This window comes from Myxine glutinosa, chromosome 7, assembly GCF_964187855.1.
Source record: "Myxine glutinosa chromosome 7, kmMyxGlut1.1, whole genome shotgun sequence".
Taxonomy (NCBI): domain Eukaryota; kingdom Metazoa; phylum Chordata; class Myxini; order Myxiniformes; family Myxinidae; genus Myxine; species Myxine glutinosa.
This window is the reverse complement of record NC_136267.1, coordinates 166,102,111-166,119,019: the sequence shown is the minus strand read 5'-3', so window position 1 is coordinate 166,119,019 and position 16,909 is coordinate 166,102,111. Positions and strand designations below refer to the sequence as shown.

General features: G+C 49.2%; 1 protein-coding gene across 1 annotated transcript in view; it reads left to right on the top strand.

The window, feature by feature from the left end:
• Positions 1-16,909, top strand: part of LOC137413153 (death-associated protein kinase 3-like) — a 90,288-nt gene that overhangs the window by 50,216 nt on the left and 23,163 nt on the right. Inside the window, exon 3 of the mRNA XM_068098548.2 lies at positions 15,359-15,571. Within this exon, the coding sequence (XP_067954649.1) occupies positions 15,359-15,571 (213 nt within the window). The remainder of the gene's footprint in view (positions 1-15,358; positions 15,572-16,909) is intronic.

Here is a 16,909-nt window from a genome sequence, read left to right as displayed (position 1 = left end):
TTCCCATTGACCAAACTGTGGTGCTGCTCAATTTGGGGTCTCACTCCCCCGATTCATCTCCCGGTGCCCTTGCACAATTTCTGGGCTGTGACGTGTAGCTCTCCCAGCAGGTCTACCCACCTGCACACCTCCACCACTGCAGTTGCCTCCCGAGCTTACCTGCTCCTCACCCTAACCTATCTAACTGGGGAAGGCCCCAACTGGCTCTGTCACCCCTTGGTGCCCTCTGGCACTGGGCTACCCGGGTCCGTCCTCCGGATCCTCGGGCCCCATCCACAACTACCGGCTCCCAGAGCCCACCTGCGGCCTCACCTGGCCGACATCCTCACAGTGGTGGAGTGCCCAATCCAACTACACACACTAACAGGCTACACGCCCAGCCATTTCCACAACACTAATGCACCCATCCAATCACCATTCTTCCACCCGCACCACAGATGCCAATATCCAACCACAATTTACCTATACCCTCTACCTAACACTTACACTACCCGCCCCGGGTATCCGTGATGGGGGTCCACTCTTCCCCCATTCACACCTCCGCACCATCCACTCCACTCCACAATTTCCACCATACTCACTCCACGACCATCCATTCCAATACTCCAGATATTCCGCATGGTGTATTCCACACAACCATTCTCCATTCACCTGTTGTTGCACACCTGTGCAATCATACCTGGTGCCACCTGCACCCTCCTTCTCCCTGGACCATTTGGTCAGCACAACTCATCACTAACACTCCTACTCATACACTGCTCCACACACCTGTCCAGTTGCACACCTGTGCAATCACACCTGTTTAATCGCACCTGTTCAATCTCACCTGTTCAATCCTCAAACACACGGCATCATCTGAACTACCTGTTGCCCTGCTAACTTAGTGCTCCCCGTCTTCCCTTTAAACTAAGCACATACCACGTCATTATCATCCACTCTAATCTACCTGCGTCCCCACTACAGGTATCATTGTCACTAACTAATCTTAACGTCACCTAATGTCATCTTCTAGGGCCCTACACACAATATCCTAACCCACCCGGGCTAGTTTTCACTGCCATCAACCCCATAAGCTAGTGCTCCTTTGCCCCCCCTCCCCCCCCCCCCCCCGCTGTGAGGGATGGCAAGGTTGCCATCCCACCACATCGGGGAGGTCCCACTATAAATTTTGCACACCTAATCCAACAAATCAAAAATTTGCCAATCATCTGCCAATCACTGTACCATTACCAATCACTCTGCCAATCCTTTGCCAATCATTAAATTTTGCCTTTTTCTAATTTTGGGGCCAAAACACTAACCTCATCACCCGTCTACTTATTAGATCCTCTCGGTGCGCCAATGCACTTCGAAAGCTCGGCTTCGTTCAGCCGAGCAATGAATGCGGGTTCTTTGGTGCCGGCGGCTAGATGCGTCCGGCACTCGGTGCAGGGACGGGGGCTTACCCGTGCCGAGATCCCACGCACCACCTCGGCGCGGAGCCATCCAATTGCCCGATCTCGACCTGCCGGAACGTCTCCACAAAAGGGGGTCGCCATGACGACCCTCCCTATCGGGATGCCCGCTCCGCCTAGTGGAGCATGGACGCGGCCGTTCGAAACGCGGCCCAGCGTGGATCACGTACGGCGTACCTTTCGAACCCGCCGTGCTTCGGACCCCCGCTGGTTCTCGCGGCACGCGAAGCCCGGCATGCACCGAGGGCCCGATTCGGCTATAAGTCGCTCTAACCGCTAACCCAGTTACCGTCGATGCCTCACCTGCATGCTTACACGCATACGCTACCCCTTTCTTGCTCATACCTCCAGCTGTTCCCATGCTCCTCGTACCTTTCCTTACACACCTCGGTACACTCATTCCGCTCACCGACTTGGTCACACACCTGACCACCGAACACCTTGGCACACATTCGTCGCTCGCACACCTCACCAACACACCTCTTCGCGCCCCCTCCTCGGTCACCTCCTTTGTGACAATCACAGGTGTGCTCTCACTCGCACACCCAACCACGTGCCTCACGACCAACTCAAGTGTGCATTCCCACACACGCTCTACCATTCCAGGTGTGCATCCTTCCATTCCAGGTGTACATCCTCGCTCACCTGTCACAACCAACTCACGCTCCGTGTCACTCTCACTACTCTCACCTCCACTCTCGGTCGCGCACTCACCCTTACTCTCGACAGCGCACTCTTCCCTCATGCACCTGTCCGTTACACACCTTTCTCGTGCACGCTCTTGCGCACACTCTCCCGTTACACCCTCTGTAACACTCACCACAGGCGTGCATTCCCCCTTACTCTTGACAGCGCACTCTTTCCCCATGCACCTGTCCGTTACACACCTTTCTCGCGCATCCTCTTGCGCACACTCTTTCGTTACTTCCTCCGTAACACTTACCACACTGCGCTTCCATGTACCCCCTCGCACACGCGCTTCGACCAACTCACTCTTGACGGCACACTCACTCGTTACATCCTCTGTAACACTCCTCACTGCGCGCTTCCATGTGCTCCCTCGCACACGCGCTACGACCGACTCACTCTCGACAGCACACTCATTCCTTGGCGCTTTTTCCTCACACACCCCAGAGTCGGACTTTCTCGCACACCTCTTTTTTCGTACACCAGACCTGTCGCACACTTCACCAACGGCCTCTCACGAACACCCGGGTCTAAATCAACCCCCAAGCCGACTGAAGCTTTCCTCACATCATATACATTTTCTCGTATATCGCCACTCACCTTGGCACCTCGTCTCCTCACCTCCTTTGCCACCTGCAAACTCTTGATTTGGTTAGTGAGTACATCATTATGAGTTGAGCACCGACCTTGTACATATTCCATCACCTCCTCCTGGATTTCTCTTTTAGTTTCTGTCCGTCTCTTCTTAATTTCACTCACGTCTTCTTCCACTTCCTCTAATTTTTGCTTCACCTCTTTTATTTCCCGGTGCATCTCCTCAAGTTCGTCCTCTAAGGCTACCTTGACCGTTTCTATGTGCGTCCTCACCTGCCGGTCCTTCGTCTTCATTACCTCTGTCACCTCGTCCAACCTCATTGTCAGTCCCTCACGTACCATCTGACATTGCCTCTGTGTCGCTATTAATTCGTTCTTAATGTCTTTTTGTGTCGCCTTTAACCCTCCTAGTACCGCAGTGTTCCTTTGAACCTGCTCCACTAACTCCGTTTGTCCCTCTGTCAGCTGTTCCACCTCCTCCGTCAGATCTTCTATGCCCCCCTGTAACCTAGCCGTATTATTCCTCACCTCTTTCTCTATACGCTTTTCGCCTTGCTTTATCTCCTCGCGTACCCCCGAGACCTCCTCACTTACACCTCGTCGTATCTCCTCCTTCATCTCCTCCATCTGGTTCCCCATCTGTTCGATTTCCCGGGCGGATTGCTCCCCTATTTCCCGTAATTTGTCTTCCATCCTATTTTCTAACCCCATTAACCCATTTTTCACCCCCTCTAACTCATTCTCCTGGGCAGCCATTCTATTTTCCACCCCCGTTAACCCATTCTTTACCTCTTTTATCCCATTGTCTAACCCCTCAATTTTAGCTTCTAGCCGTTCCCCCATTTCTCCCATTTTGCCCCCCATCTCTCCCATTTTGCCCCCCATTACCCCCAATTGCTCACTCTGAGCCCTTATTTGCTCACTCTGAGCATCCATTCGGTTCCCCATTTGCTCACTCTGAGCTTTCATTTGCTCACTCTGAGCCTTCATTTGCTCACTCTGAGCATCCATAAGGGCCTTCATTTGGATCATAAAAAGGCCCCAATCCATAGGCGGCGCTGTTACGGTCACGGGCGTGGCTAAATTTGGCGCCACAATAACCATGTGCGCGAGGCCGCCATTTTGTGCACCTGAAGCCTCGTGCGCGAGGACGCCATTTTGTGCGTCTGATACCCCCTCAACCGCCTCCTCATTGCTCTCCTCCATTTCTCCCCTCTGATCCTGGGTTACCCCTAACCCGTCTATCTCCCCCACCGACATCCGATCGCCTTGATTGTCCATGGCGCGATTTCAAAATTCGGGTTTTTATTTTAAAACAAAACAAATTTCACAGTTAATAATTTCGAGCGCGTGAAGCACGCTTCGGGTCCAATCTCACTTCCTGACACCAAATTGTTACGGACACGGCTAAAGATGTTGCTTGACCGAGCGGAATGGCCGCCGTGTTCGTACAGTTAACCCGATTACCCCGAACGTTGGCCAAATCGCGTCACAGATATTCAATTGGGGAAAACTCTAAAGCGATCGAATGGAAAGAGGAAGAAGAGGACGAAGACGTACAGAAGAGGAACAGGATTTATTATTTATATCACACAAACGAAAAGGAGCAGTCAAGGTTATTTACAGCAGGTGACAGTGCAAAGATTAGCTTATCTAACTGGCTTACTTAGTCCCAGACAGACCACGGACAAACGGACAAGGCTGACTCACACAGGGATTGATGGCCGGTAGACCGATGGCACAAGGTGCACCTTGGCTCGGGGACAGGATACAGCTCAGTCTTTGGGAGGTCTTTCTTAATGGCAGAGGTCTCTCGGCGCTCGGAGGGTGCGTCCTTTCTCCTTCAGCTCTGCGCGCATTTGACGTCACCACTCCCTCTCTTGTGCATGCTCAACGGGGAGTGACACGCCCTCGGCTGGTTGGTTCCGCCCCAACTGGGGGCCGGTCCGCCGCTTCCATTGGGTGCGGGGATTACCCGGCTCCGCCCTTGACGAGGGGCCGACAGGGAGCCCCTGTTTGTTAACCCCGTCGAGCACATGGCCAACCAAACCAAGCCAACCAAGCCGGAGTGAGGACGCGCACTCCCCGCGCTCGTGGTTGTTGTTGTTGTTGTTGTTGTTGCTGTTGTTGTTGTTGTTACTGAGAACTGTGAGGAAGAGCTGCGGGGAGGTATTGGGAGGTCCTAAACTTCCTAACGGTGCCATACAATCACATTCTGGTGCAACGAAGGGTCAGAATAAATGGAAACGAATCCTTAACTGACATAGACTAAGAATAACTAGCAAGATGTCCTATAGTTGTCTACGTGAGATGCGGTGGACCTGGATGTGACATTTAATGGGGGGAAATAGGGGGAGGTCGGGTCTACAGAGTGTTGGTTACAGAAAGTGGGACTAGGGATTGAGGGATTGGGGAGAGTTGGGGAGTATTGAGGAAATAGGGGAATATTTACAAGCGGATATGGATGGATGTAAATCCCATATCCGCAACAATATATATATATTGTAACGGTTTTGAGAAGTGTAACGAATTTGAGAAGTGTAACGGTTTTTGAGAAGTGTAACAATTTTGGAGGAAGTGTAACGAATGTGAAAAGTATGGTTTTGTTGTTTGTAACATCCTCGTAATGTAAATAATGGTCGCAGCCGTCCTCCTAGTTAATTCCATGAAACTTACACACAGGCCACGATATATCTTTTTAAATAGTGTATTTCCTTATTCTATGTAGACTAAATATGTGTTTCCCACTAGATTGACTTTGCATTGTATCAAACAAAATAAGCGTAGGCCCTTTCAATTTCCCCAAACATCTCCGCTCTCCAAAGTTCCTTCCAAAAGGGGTGCGAGTGGTGTTCACTCCCGCAAGCCGCCATTGCCCATGTGCTAATCTTGGAGAAGAAAGGCGTGTCTCCACCTCGTCATAGAGGGGAGGAGTGAGCCAACCCCACTTGGCCAACCAGCACCGCGGTTAGCGACCCGGTAGGCGTGCCCTCGCAGCCGGCGGCTTGATTCCGCCCGGAGTAATAAAAGCGACTGGAAGGGACTGCTTCACCAGATGAGATGGGAGATGAGAGATGAGCGAAGAGGTGACATACGAAAAGGAGCTGTGAGCTGAGCTGTGAGCGGTGAGAGGCGAGACGCTCCAAGCCAAAGAGGAGAGGAAACCAGCTTTGGAGAGACGCGCTGAGAGGAGGGAGACGGCTCCACCAGAAGGAGAGGAGCAGGTGTGACCGAGCCAGCGCGTGACGTCTACAGCATCGGCAGCGGATACGCGACGGAGGGTTTTCCCGCCAAAACCGCGAGGAATTGAGAGCTGCTGCCTCCGACCCTGCCTCCCTCTCCAGCAATCCACCTCAAGCCCTACTTGCCTGCAATATCCCCCGTGTAAGTGTGAACGTCGTCTGTCCTACTCGTCTTGGGGTTAAGTAAAATGAATAGTTTAAGCTAACGATGCACTATGTGACTGCTTCTTCCATCCATTGCTGTAAATAATTTTGGTTGCTCTTTCTTTTTGCTTGTGTGTGTATAATAAATCTGTTCTTCCTCCATACTCTGTCTTCTTCTCTTTTCATTCTCTTTCGGTCGCTTTAGAGGTTTCCCGATTGAATATCTGCGGTGCGATCTGGTCAACGTCGGGTGGAATCGGGTTCTAATCGGGGAGTAACTGTTCGGACGCGGTAATACCAACCGCTCGGTAAAATAACATCTTTAATCCGCGATCCGTAACAATTGGTGTCAGGAGTGGGATTCGGACCTGGGACTAAATTTGTTAGGCCCAAATTTTGGAACACCAATTGTACTATTAGAGTAACAATTGGTGTCTGGGAATGAGATTCGGGGCCCGAACCAAATTTTTTTTAAAACATCTAGAAAAAATTTGGTCAAAATTACAAGCTGCCGAAATTTGTTTTGTTTTATAAAACCCGAATTTTGGAGATCGCGCCATGGACAATCAAGGCGATCGGATGTCGGTGGGGGAGATAGACGGGTTAGGGGTAACCCAGGACTTAGGGGAAGAAAGGGAGGAGGGGAGCAATGAGGTGGTTGAGGGTGTATCAGACGCACAAAATGGCGTCCTCGCGCACGAGGTTGCGGGTGCGCAAAATGGCACCTTGCACATGGCTACGGCGGCCGCACCCGCTGCACAAGTGGGAGGGATGGCCCAAATGCAGGCCCTCATGGAGCAATTTATGGTACAAATGCAGGCGTCCCTCAACCTGCAGAGTGAGCAAATGAGGGCTCAGAGTGAGCAAATGGGGGTAATGGGGAACCGGATAGATGCTCGGAGTGAGCAATTGGGAAACCAAATTGAAGCAATAACCAACAGAATGGGTGACCGCATGAAAAAATGTGGGGAGACCATGGATCGCATGGTGGGCGAGGGGGTCCCAGGGGTGCACGAGGAGGTAACGCGGATCGAGAAGCACTGGTTGAACGAAGCGGAGAAAAGCACGGGTACAATGACCGGGGTAGAAATCGCGACCCGGGGTTTGGAAAAGCCGGCGACCGATGAGGTAGAGGGAATTTTATTAAAGCCAACGGTCGTCGAGGTGAACAAAGAAATTATGGGTATAGTTGAAATTGGAGAGACCGGGGACTTAAAGTTAAAAGAGCAACAATCGGAGGAAGGAATGGAAATTGCTCAAAGTCTAAATGCACATCCTGATGCTGTACTCGCTAATCCAAATGGAAGTTTGCAGGTTTTGGTGCAGGGAGGAAGAAGAACCCCGAAGGTGAGACGTGCTGTTGTGTATTGTGCTGGGAGATTTTCTAAGAGGATGTTTAGCGACAAAAGAATTGTCGCGCGCTTGGGATCGAGGAAGCATCCGGGCGTTGGTGAAGGGTCCCGTGTGAGTGGAAATGGCACGCGTGTGGAAAAAAGTGTGTGTCAAGGGGTGAGCTTGTTACGAAGCGCGAGTGTGATACCGAGTGCGAGCGAGAATGCACGTCGGGGTGTACGGAGTGTGACACGAATGGTGAGTTGGTGATGGCGCAGGTGCGAGAGGGCACATCGGAGCGCGAGTGTGAAACTGAGTGCGAGCGAGAATGCACGTCGGGGTGTACGAAGTGTGACACGGATAGTAAGGTGGTGGTGGAACGTGTGCGAGGAAGCACACCTGAGTTGGTGGTAGCGCGGGTGTGGGAGAGCCCATGTGAGCGCGTTAGTGGGTGGATGCAAGAGTGCACGCCCATGGTGAGTGTTACAGAGGACGTAACGGAGGAGAGGTGTGGACCAAAGTGTGCGCAAGAGTGTGCGCGAGAGGTGTGGTGTGTAACAGGGAGAGCGTTGGTGGAATGTACGGACGGCGTTGGAACGCCGGGTTTTGTGAGGGTGAAAGGGGTAGCGTATGCGTGTGAGCATGCAAGTGAAGCATCGACGGTAACCGGGTTAGTGGTTAGGGCGACGGATAGCCGATGCGAGCACTCGGGGCGCGGTGTGCTTGGTTGGGTGCGAGGCCCGGCACGGATCGATGCTGCGTCGCTTCTCTTCGAAGCGTCGTTGTCGATTCGGGCTTGGCCCCGCCCCGCATGGTCGAGTCCGGGCCTTGGCGGGCGAGGCGACCGGTCCGGTTCAAGGGCGAGTGGGAGGAAGCGGTACGGTGCCCCCTCGTGGGGACAGGGTTCCGACCAGGGGAGATTGAGCCATCGGGCCTGGGACCGCAAGGTGCCGCGCCGAGATGGTGCGTGGAACCTCGGTCCAACCAAACCACCTCCCTTGAACCGAAAGCCGGACGGATTCAACCTGCAGGCGACCAAACCACCCGAATTCATTGCTCGGCTTTACGAACCGAGTTTAATGATGTCACGACGCACCGAGGCTAGGATATAGTGGACTGTGATGATGGTGATAGTGATAGTGATCGTGATTTGATACGAAATTTATAATAGTGGGTAGAATTGGCAGTAAATGGCAAATTTTTGAATTGGTTGGAATTTGGACGAGCGAAATTGATAGTAGGACCTCCCCGATGTGGTGGGATGGCAAATCCACCATCCCTCACAGGGTGGGGCAAATGCGCTATAGTTTATGGGGTGATGGCAGTGAAAACTAGCCCGGGTGGGTTAGGTTATATTGATAGGGATCTAGCGAAGATGACATTAGGTAACGTTAAGGTTAGTTAGTGACTGATACCTGTAGTGGGGACGCAGGTAGATTAGTGTGGATAATAATGACGTGGGAGCGCAATAGTTTAAAGGGGAGACTGGGAAGCGCAAGTTTCAGAGGGGAGTAGTTAGAAGAGATGATGCCGTGTGTGTGAGGATTGAACAGGGGTGATTGAACAGGTGTGATTGCACAGGTGTGCAACTGAACAGGTGTGAGGAGCAGTGTATGAGGGAGTAGTGGTGATTGCGTGTTGTGATGACCAAATGGTCCAGGAAGAAAGGAGGGTGCAGGTGGCACCAGGTGTGAGGGCACAGGTGTGCAACAACAGGTGTATGTGGCTGTGTGGAATAAATGGTAGTGTGGAATAAATGCAGTATTGGAATGGATGGTCGTGGAGTGAGTATGGTGGAAATTGTGGAGTGGATGGTGCGAAGGTGTGAATGGGGGAAGAGTGGACCCCCATCACGGATACCCGGGGCGGGTAGTGTAAGTGTTAGGTAAAGGGTATAGGTAAATTGTGGTTGGATATTGGCATCTGTGGTGCGGGTGAAAGAATGGTCTTTGGATGGGTGCATTAGTGTTGTGGAAATGGCTGGGCGTGTAGCCTGTTAGTGTGTGTAGTTGGTTGGGCGCTCCACCACTGTGAGGATGTCGGCCAGGTGAGGCCGCAGGTGGGCTCTGGGAGCCGGTAGTAGTTGTTGTGGATGGGGCCCGAGGATCCGGAGGACGGACCCGGGTAGCCCAGTGCCAGAGGGCACCAAGTGGGGTGACAGAGCCAGGAGGGGCTGTCCCCAGTTAGTTAGGTTAGGGTGAGGAGCTAGGTAAGCTCGGGTGGCAACTACAGTGGTAGAGGTGTGCAGGTGGGTAGACCTGCTGGGAGAGCTACACGTCACAGCCCAGAAATTGTGCAAGGGCACCGGGAGATGAATCGGGGGAGTGAGACCCCAAATTGAGAAGCACCACAGTTTGGTCAATGGGAATTGGTTGTTAGAACCCATAGTGTAAGTGGCCAATGGATTGGCAGGGAAAGACCCCGGGTAGTGTAAAGTGTGTTAAAGTCATTTAGAGGATAGTTAGGAAGAAGGATCTCCTCGCACCATCTGCATCCACTCACCTGAGGTGACAGGTACTCCACACCATGCCATGGTTTGATTATTTTTTATGATGCAAATGTTTGGATTGTGAGACGCATCATGACGTGGGTGTGACATTGTGCTTTGTTGTTCCATCTCTTCCTCCTTATGAGGATTGATGATGAATTGGGTGATGGCAAATTTTGGATAGAGGGATTGTGGTGACGAATTTGGTATAGAGGAAATATGGGGAGACGAATATGGAGTATGGAGTAGTGACGAATTTGTAAATGGGTAGATTTTTGTACATATGGGGTAAGGGCAAGGGTAGTGTAGGTGACAGGGGGGTGACGTATGGTAGGGACGAGCTTTCTCACTTCGCCCTCCGTACGCATTTCGCCTTGCATTGCCTTATTGATGTGTACCCTTGTGACCTTACCCCTCGCTCAATTGTCTCTTTTGTCTCCCACATGACCTGTGCGCCATTGGGGGCCGAGGGGAGCGTGCGTGAGGAGGCCATTGTGCGCACGAGATTCCCAGAACCAGCATGCATTACGTTGATGTACCACTTTATGGACCGCTGTTCTGCGGCCAAGTACCACTTGATGGACCCCAGGTTCTGGGGCAGGGCACCTCTGTTGGAGACCGGCCATAGTGGCCAGGGAATCTTGCTTGCGGACCTCGGTAAGGTGGCACCTATGCCAAACAGGTGGACCACCCTTAGTTGGCCCCTGTTGCCCTAAATAAAAATGGACACGGTTTGTGCTTTTTTATATTTCCAAGATGGCCGCATGAAGCCAGAAGACGTCGGGAAGAACATCGGCCCAGCAGAGAAAGAGAAGACCACCACCAGTTGTTTTGTTGTGTTTATTATGAACCATGGTGACTGCGCACCTAGTGGTGCTTTTGGTGCTTTGTGGTGCTGGTGGTGCTTTTGGTGCTTTTGGGTGCTTTGGTGGTATTGGTACTGGTGCATCGATGCAATGCGTGCTGTCTCCTCCTTCCCAACAGGAATTTCTTTTTTTCTTGTTCCCTAAAAAAAACAAAAAAAAAAAACACAGGTCCTGGGTTGCGTTGTAAATAAGAAATAACGTCATTGTAAATAATGCTCCCCACCGTAAATGTATAGTTTGAGAATAATTCCGTAATTCGGTTAGCTGTGGGCTTGAGTCTGTTAGACAGGGTGCAATGCAATAGGGGGACATACTTATTTGTGTTTTAAGATTGTCACACTCAGGGTCAGGTTAAAAGTAGAGGGAATTACACCTACGTGTCACACTAAGTTAAAGCTTTGTAGGCCCGAGGGCGGGCCTGAAGAAAGGAGGGTGCAGTGTAACGGTTTTGAGAAGTGTAACAATTTTGGAGGAAGTGTAACGAATGTGAAAAGTATGGTTTTGTTGTGTGTAACACCCTCGTAATGTAAATAATGGTCGCAGCCGTCTTCCTAGTTAATTCCATGAAACTTACACACAGGCCACGATATATCTTTTTAAATAGTGTATTTCCTTATTCTATGTAGGCTAAATATGTGTTTCCCACTAGATTGACTTTGCATTGTATCAAACAAAATAAGCATAGGCCCTTTCAATTTCCCCAAACATCTCCGCTCTCCAAAGTTCCTTCCAAAAGGGGTGCGAGTGGTGTTCACTCCCGCAAGCCGCCATTGCCCATGTGCTAATCTCGGAGAAGAAAGGCGTGTCTCCACCTCGTCATAGAGGGGAGGAGTGAGCCAACCCCACTTGGCCAACCAGCACCGCGGTTAGCGACCCGGTAGGCGTGCCCTCGCAGCCGGCGGCTTGATTCCGCCCGGAGTAATAAAAGCGACTGGAAGGGACTGCTTCACCAGATGAGATGGGAGATGAGAGATGAGCGAAGAGGTGACATACGAAAAGGAGCTGTGAGCTGAGCTGTGAGCGGTGAGAGGCGAGACGCTCCAAGCCAAAGAGGAGAGGAAACCAGCTTTGGAGAGACGCGCTGAGAGGAGGGAGACGGCTCCACCAGAAGGAGAGGAGCAGGTGTGACCGAGCCAGCACGTGACATCTACAGCATCGGCAGCGGATACGCGACGGAGGGTTTTCCCGCCAAAACCGCGAGGAATTGAGAGCTGCTGCCTCCGACCCTGCCTCCCTCTCCAGCAATCCACCTCAAGCCCTACCTGCCTGCAATATCCCCCGTGTAAGTGTGAACGTCGTCTGTCCTACTCGTTGTCTTGGGGTTAAGTAAAATGAATAGTTTAAGCTAACGATGCACTGTGTGACTGCTTCTTCCATCCATTGCTGTAAATAATTTTGGTCGCTCTTTCTTTTTGCTTGTGTGTGTATAATAAATCTGTTCTTCCTCCGTACTCTGTCTTCTTCTCTTTTCATTCTCTTTCGGTCGCTTTAGAGGTTTCCCGATTGAATATCTGCGGTGCGATCTGGTCAACGTCGGGTGGAATCGGGTTCTAATCGGGGAGTAACTGTTCGGACGCGGTAATACCAACCGCTCGGTAAAATAACATCTTTAATCCGCGTCCGCAACAATATATATATATATATATATATATATTTTTTTTTTTTTTTTTTTTTTTTTTTTTTTTCAAGCGTTCGTGCATTTGCATGTTATTCTTTCATATCATAACCGAACCATAGCACCGAGAGGCCCCAAAATTGGGATAAAGATACTTCAGACTCTGGGCAAGGTTTTAAGCTACTGCATGTTGGCGTTGACGTCTGGTTTGAGGTCACCAAAGGTTGCTATGAAGTGGATATCGGGATGTGAGGTCAGGCAGTGTTGCCACTGGCTCAAAGGGCAAAAGGGAACCACCACGAGGCCAATAACTCCATTACTTTTCAATGACCAATCCATCCCAAAACCACCACCGGGAAAAGATTACCCAGCCTGGGCAATGCCACCTTTTTCCCCCTACTCCCCCTCCCCCCCCCCGTCCCCCCCCACCCCCATTCAGAGCAGCCCCTGCTAGTTAATTAATATGACTTCACCCTTATTGATGAAGATGATAAGTCAGAACGTCATTGTCCTGGGGAGGTTTTGACATAAGCTTCTGAAAAACAATGTCACTTTTGCACACTGCTTCTTTCGGGAGGTGGTCCATGGTCCTGCCTTGTTGAGATCCTTATACAATGTGTATGGGGATGACAGGATGGCCTAGAGGTATGCACATTGCCTCTAACATGTCTAGCCTAGGTTTGAATCCAGACCCAGCTGTAAACTGTCATCCTGATAGTACACATGCAGGGCAATCCATTAATGGGTGTGCTGTCTCTCAGATAGACATGAAACAGGCGTCCTGTCTGCCAACATTTGTTGGTGGATGTTAAAGATGCTATGGTGCCCTTCGTGAAGAGTCGGCAAGCTATCGCTGGCACCATGGCCAAATTACAAATTCCTGCCCTGACCTACAGAGGGCACTGCGTCAGTGGAACAGCTGTGCCCTCAGACAATGATGCTACCCCGCAGTCTTGTGCTGCATGAACTAACAATCTGTATGCACATGCTTTCTGTGTCAATGATATTGCAGTAAGGGTTATATAGCTTTCTAGAACTGATGACTTATTTCCCAGAAAGGCAGTCAATGTTATTGCTGAGAGAGTTATAGCTTTGCAGTGCAAATGGAATAAACTGCAACATCACTTCTTCTTTTCTTTTTATAACCTTCTCCGCATTTTTTATCAGGTCGACTATTTGGGTCTCCTACCTCAAGAGTTCTTTGCCCTCAATCAATTTTTCAATCACATTACATTCCTCCATCTTTTCTCTAATCTTGAATAACCACAGGTCAAATCTATCTATAATTCCAGCAATCTCTGTGTGTCTGTCTGTGTGTCTGTGTGTCTGTGTGTTTGTCTGTGACCGCTGTTTCTCGACAACCACGGGTCCGATATACTTGAAACTTGCCAGGTATATTGCTGGGGACCCGAGGATGTGCCTTTTCAAGGTTTGTAATTAATCGGACAAGTACCTACCGAGCTATGTCCAAAAAACGCTTCAACCAATCAGAGAGCAGCGAGCTATCACGTGTGCCGAACCGTTAATGCAATGCAAGCGTTAATGCGTTAATGCAAGGCTTTTCTTTTTTTCCCTCTTCTCTTTCTACTTTTCCTTGCGATTAAATTGCAAACAGCCAAAATACGTTGGCGCTAATTGAATAATTGGCCATTAACACTAAAATAATCGTAACTGCGATATGCCAACTTCCGGACAGTGCAGCCTTCCATGTTGTTGTTGTTTGCAGCAGCTGTTTGCAGCAAGGCAAGGCTTTTCTTTTTTTCCCTCTTCTCTTTCTACTTTGCCTTGCGATTAAATTGCAAACAGCCAAAATACGTTGGCGCTAATTGAATAATTGGGCATTATGTTTTACAACTAATAAAAACGAATTTGCGATTCATTCGCTTTCCTGCGCGTTTGTGTACGCGATGGCGATTTCTTTACCAAACTCCGGAAGCCGTTCGCTTTGGACCGAACCATTGCATGTAAATTGTAAATAGAGGGGGGGGATTGTCACCACTCGCAAGCCGTTCGCTTTGGACCAAACCATTTCATGTAAATAGGGGGGGGGATATAATTTTAGATATATATATAGTACGGGCATGCCCTAGTATATATAAAACCGAAAAAAACAGTCCATGAAGCCTTGAGCCGGTGAAGCCGCATGGCTATATATCTAATAATTACGTACTGTTTGAACAGTGGTTGCATCCTGTCTATTAATTATGTACGTCTATCAATTATCTTCTGTTGGAATACACCTTTCAAGACTTTAGACTCCTGAGACCCCTTAGACCTTTGAAGACTCGAAGTCCCCCATGATCCATAACACTTCCAAGACACCTAAAGGCCCTAAAGACCCAGAGGATCCAAAATAACCCGAAGACCCAAAAGACCCTGAGGACCCAAAATACACCGAAGATATAAAAAACCCAAAGACCCTGAAGATTGCAAAGACCCAAAATACTCCGAACACCCAAAATAACCCAAAGACCCAGAGGCCCCAAAAGACCCCGTCGACTCAAAAGACCCAAAAGACATAAAGACCCTGGAGACAAATAAAGACCATTGAGACCCTTAAGAGCCTAAAGACCCGTAAGACACTTTACACCATTTAGACCAGCGTGGATCCTTGACCATTTAGAGCATTAGACCACTTGGACCTTTTTAGATTACAAATAAATTACAAATAAATAATATCACTAATATTACAAATCAATTTGTACAAAAAAAATTGTTTGTATTATGATTGGTGTAAATCATGACAACACAGCAACTCATGCACAGTCATTATCCTCAGTTAATACAAGCCCGTGCCTCTGTAGCGACACGTGGTGAGCCGATCCACGCTAGTAATATTGATAACTGGCCAAAAAAAGTTTACAGAACTTTGCTTTTTTTATCCATTGTTCTGCTCCAACCATTAATGCATCCAGTGATATGAATGTATTTTGCAGGGGTGATTTTGGGCCTGTTTTCAAGGTGGTGCAGCGCACAACTGGTCAAGCAGCTGAAGCAAAGTTCAAGCGGCTTCCACGCTTTGTGCGTCGGCAAGAGGCTTTGCGAGAGATTGAGATGCTGTTTCTCTTTGCTCCTCACCCCAATTTGCTGCTTCTTCATGATGCCTACCAAATGTTGGATTCCAAAGAGATTGTCCTCATCACTGAACCGTGAGTCCTCCAGAATTTCAAGTGTATTTCTTTTATTTATGTAATTATTTATGCCAAAGAGAAGTGTTTCACATGTGAAAAATCTGCCTGACAACACCGAACTGTTGCATCCTACTATAAGTCACCAAATGTCCGTCTGTCCGTTCGAAGGTACCGCAAAAACGGCTGAACCGATCGCAACGATATTTTGGGTGGGTATTCCTGGGACCCCCTGGAGTACAATAGGCTATATTGTTTTTCCAATTTTTTAAATTTTCCAATTTTCCAGTTTTTCCAAACACGATGGAATAATATTTACCGATACTAACAGTGATGTGGCTTTTGTTGAAATTCTACGTACCAGGAGAGAGTAGATCAATTCCTGACGAACTCTTCCGATATAAACGTGCAGCTCCGAAGTAACACGACAGCGTGTGCAAAGCGACTGAGAAACAGGTGTAGCGGCCGCTTCCGTGTTACAGATTCGGCGCGCACTCTTCACACATAAACGTGCGACCGAGAAAGACGTGTAGCGGCCGCTTCCGTTTTGCAGAATTCAATCTTTTTTCAAAATGGGCGCCATGTACTGTTTAGATTTTAATGGTTTGCGTGTGATATGATTCAACGGATGTTTATATGAATCGTTTAAAATAAAAAAGCCTTCAATTTCTGATATTTTGCCTTTTCATTTGGGCCTCCCAATTGAAGCCCCGCCCATATGGCGGGTACCGTTGCCAGTTACTATAATCGCCACTACAAATGTACCAGACAACGTAGGAGACAATTATCTCACCTTATAACTGTTTACTATCTAAATTAATGTTGCCATGTTATACGCTTATGGGTGAAATTTATACAACACATAACCAACACATAACCATGGGAAAGAATTTTCATGATGTTCACCTGGATATTCATGAGTTAGATTAACGTCAGTCCTGAGGCATCCTCTAATACACCAGAAGTATTACCGGAGCGACTGGGATTGCATTAGATGCTGTTTAAATATTTATTTTAAGCAAAGATGGCCAAGTATGCATAAAATAATTGTTTACATGACACAAGCTGCGAGGACCTTCCTTATTGCGTGCAATGGCACATACAGTAGCTTCTCAATAATTCAAATACGTGTACCTCCTAGTTTGAATGGAATAATCCAAATAGTGGAGGAAGCAGAAGACACTGAGACACAGATGGATGGGAGTGCCAGAAGCAGAAGTTAGGTTGGTGGAAGGGATGTACAAGGGAGCGAAGGGAAGAGTTTTGGTTGGTCCAGGGATGTCAGAGAAGTTCAGTGTGAACATCGGTTTGAGGCAGGGAAGCGCTCTCAGCCCACTCATGTTTATCATGGCGATGGAG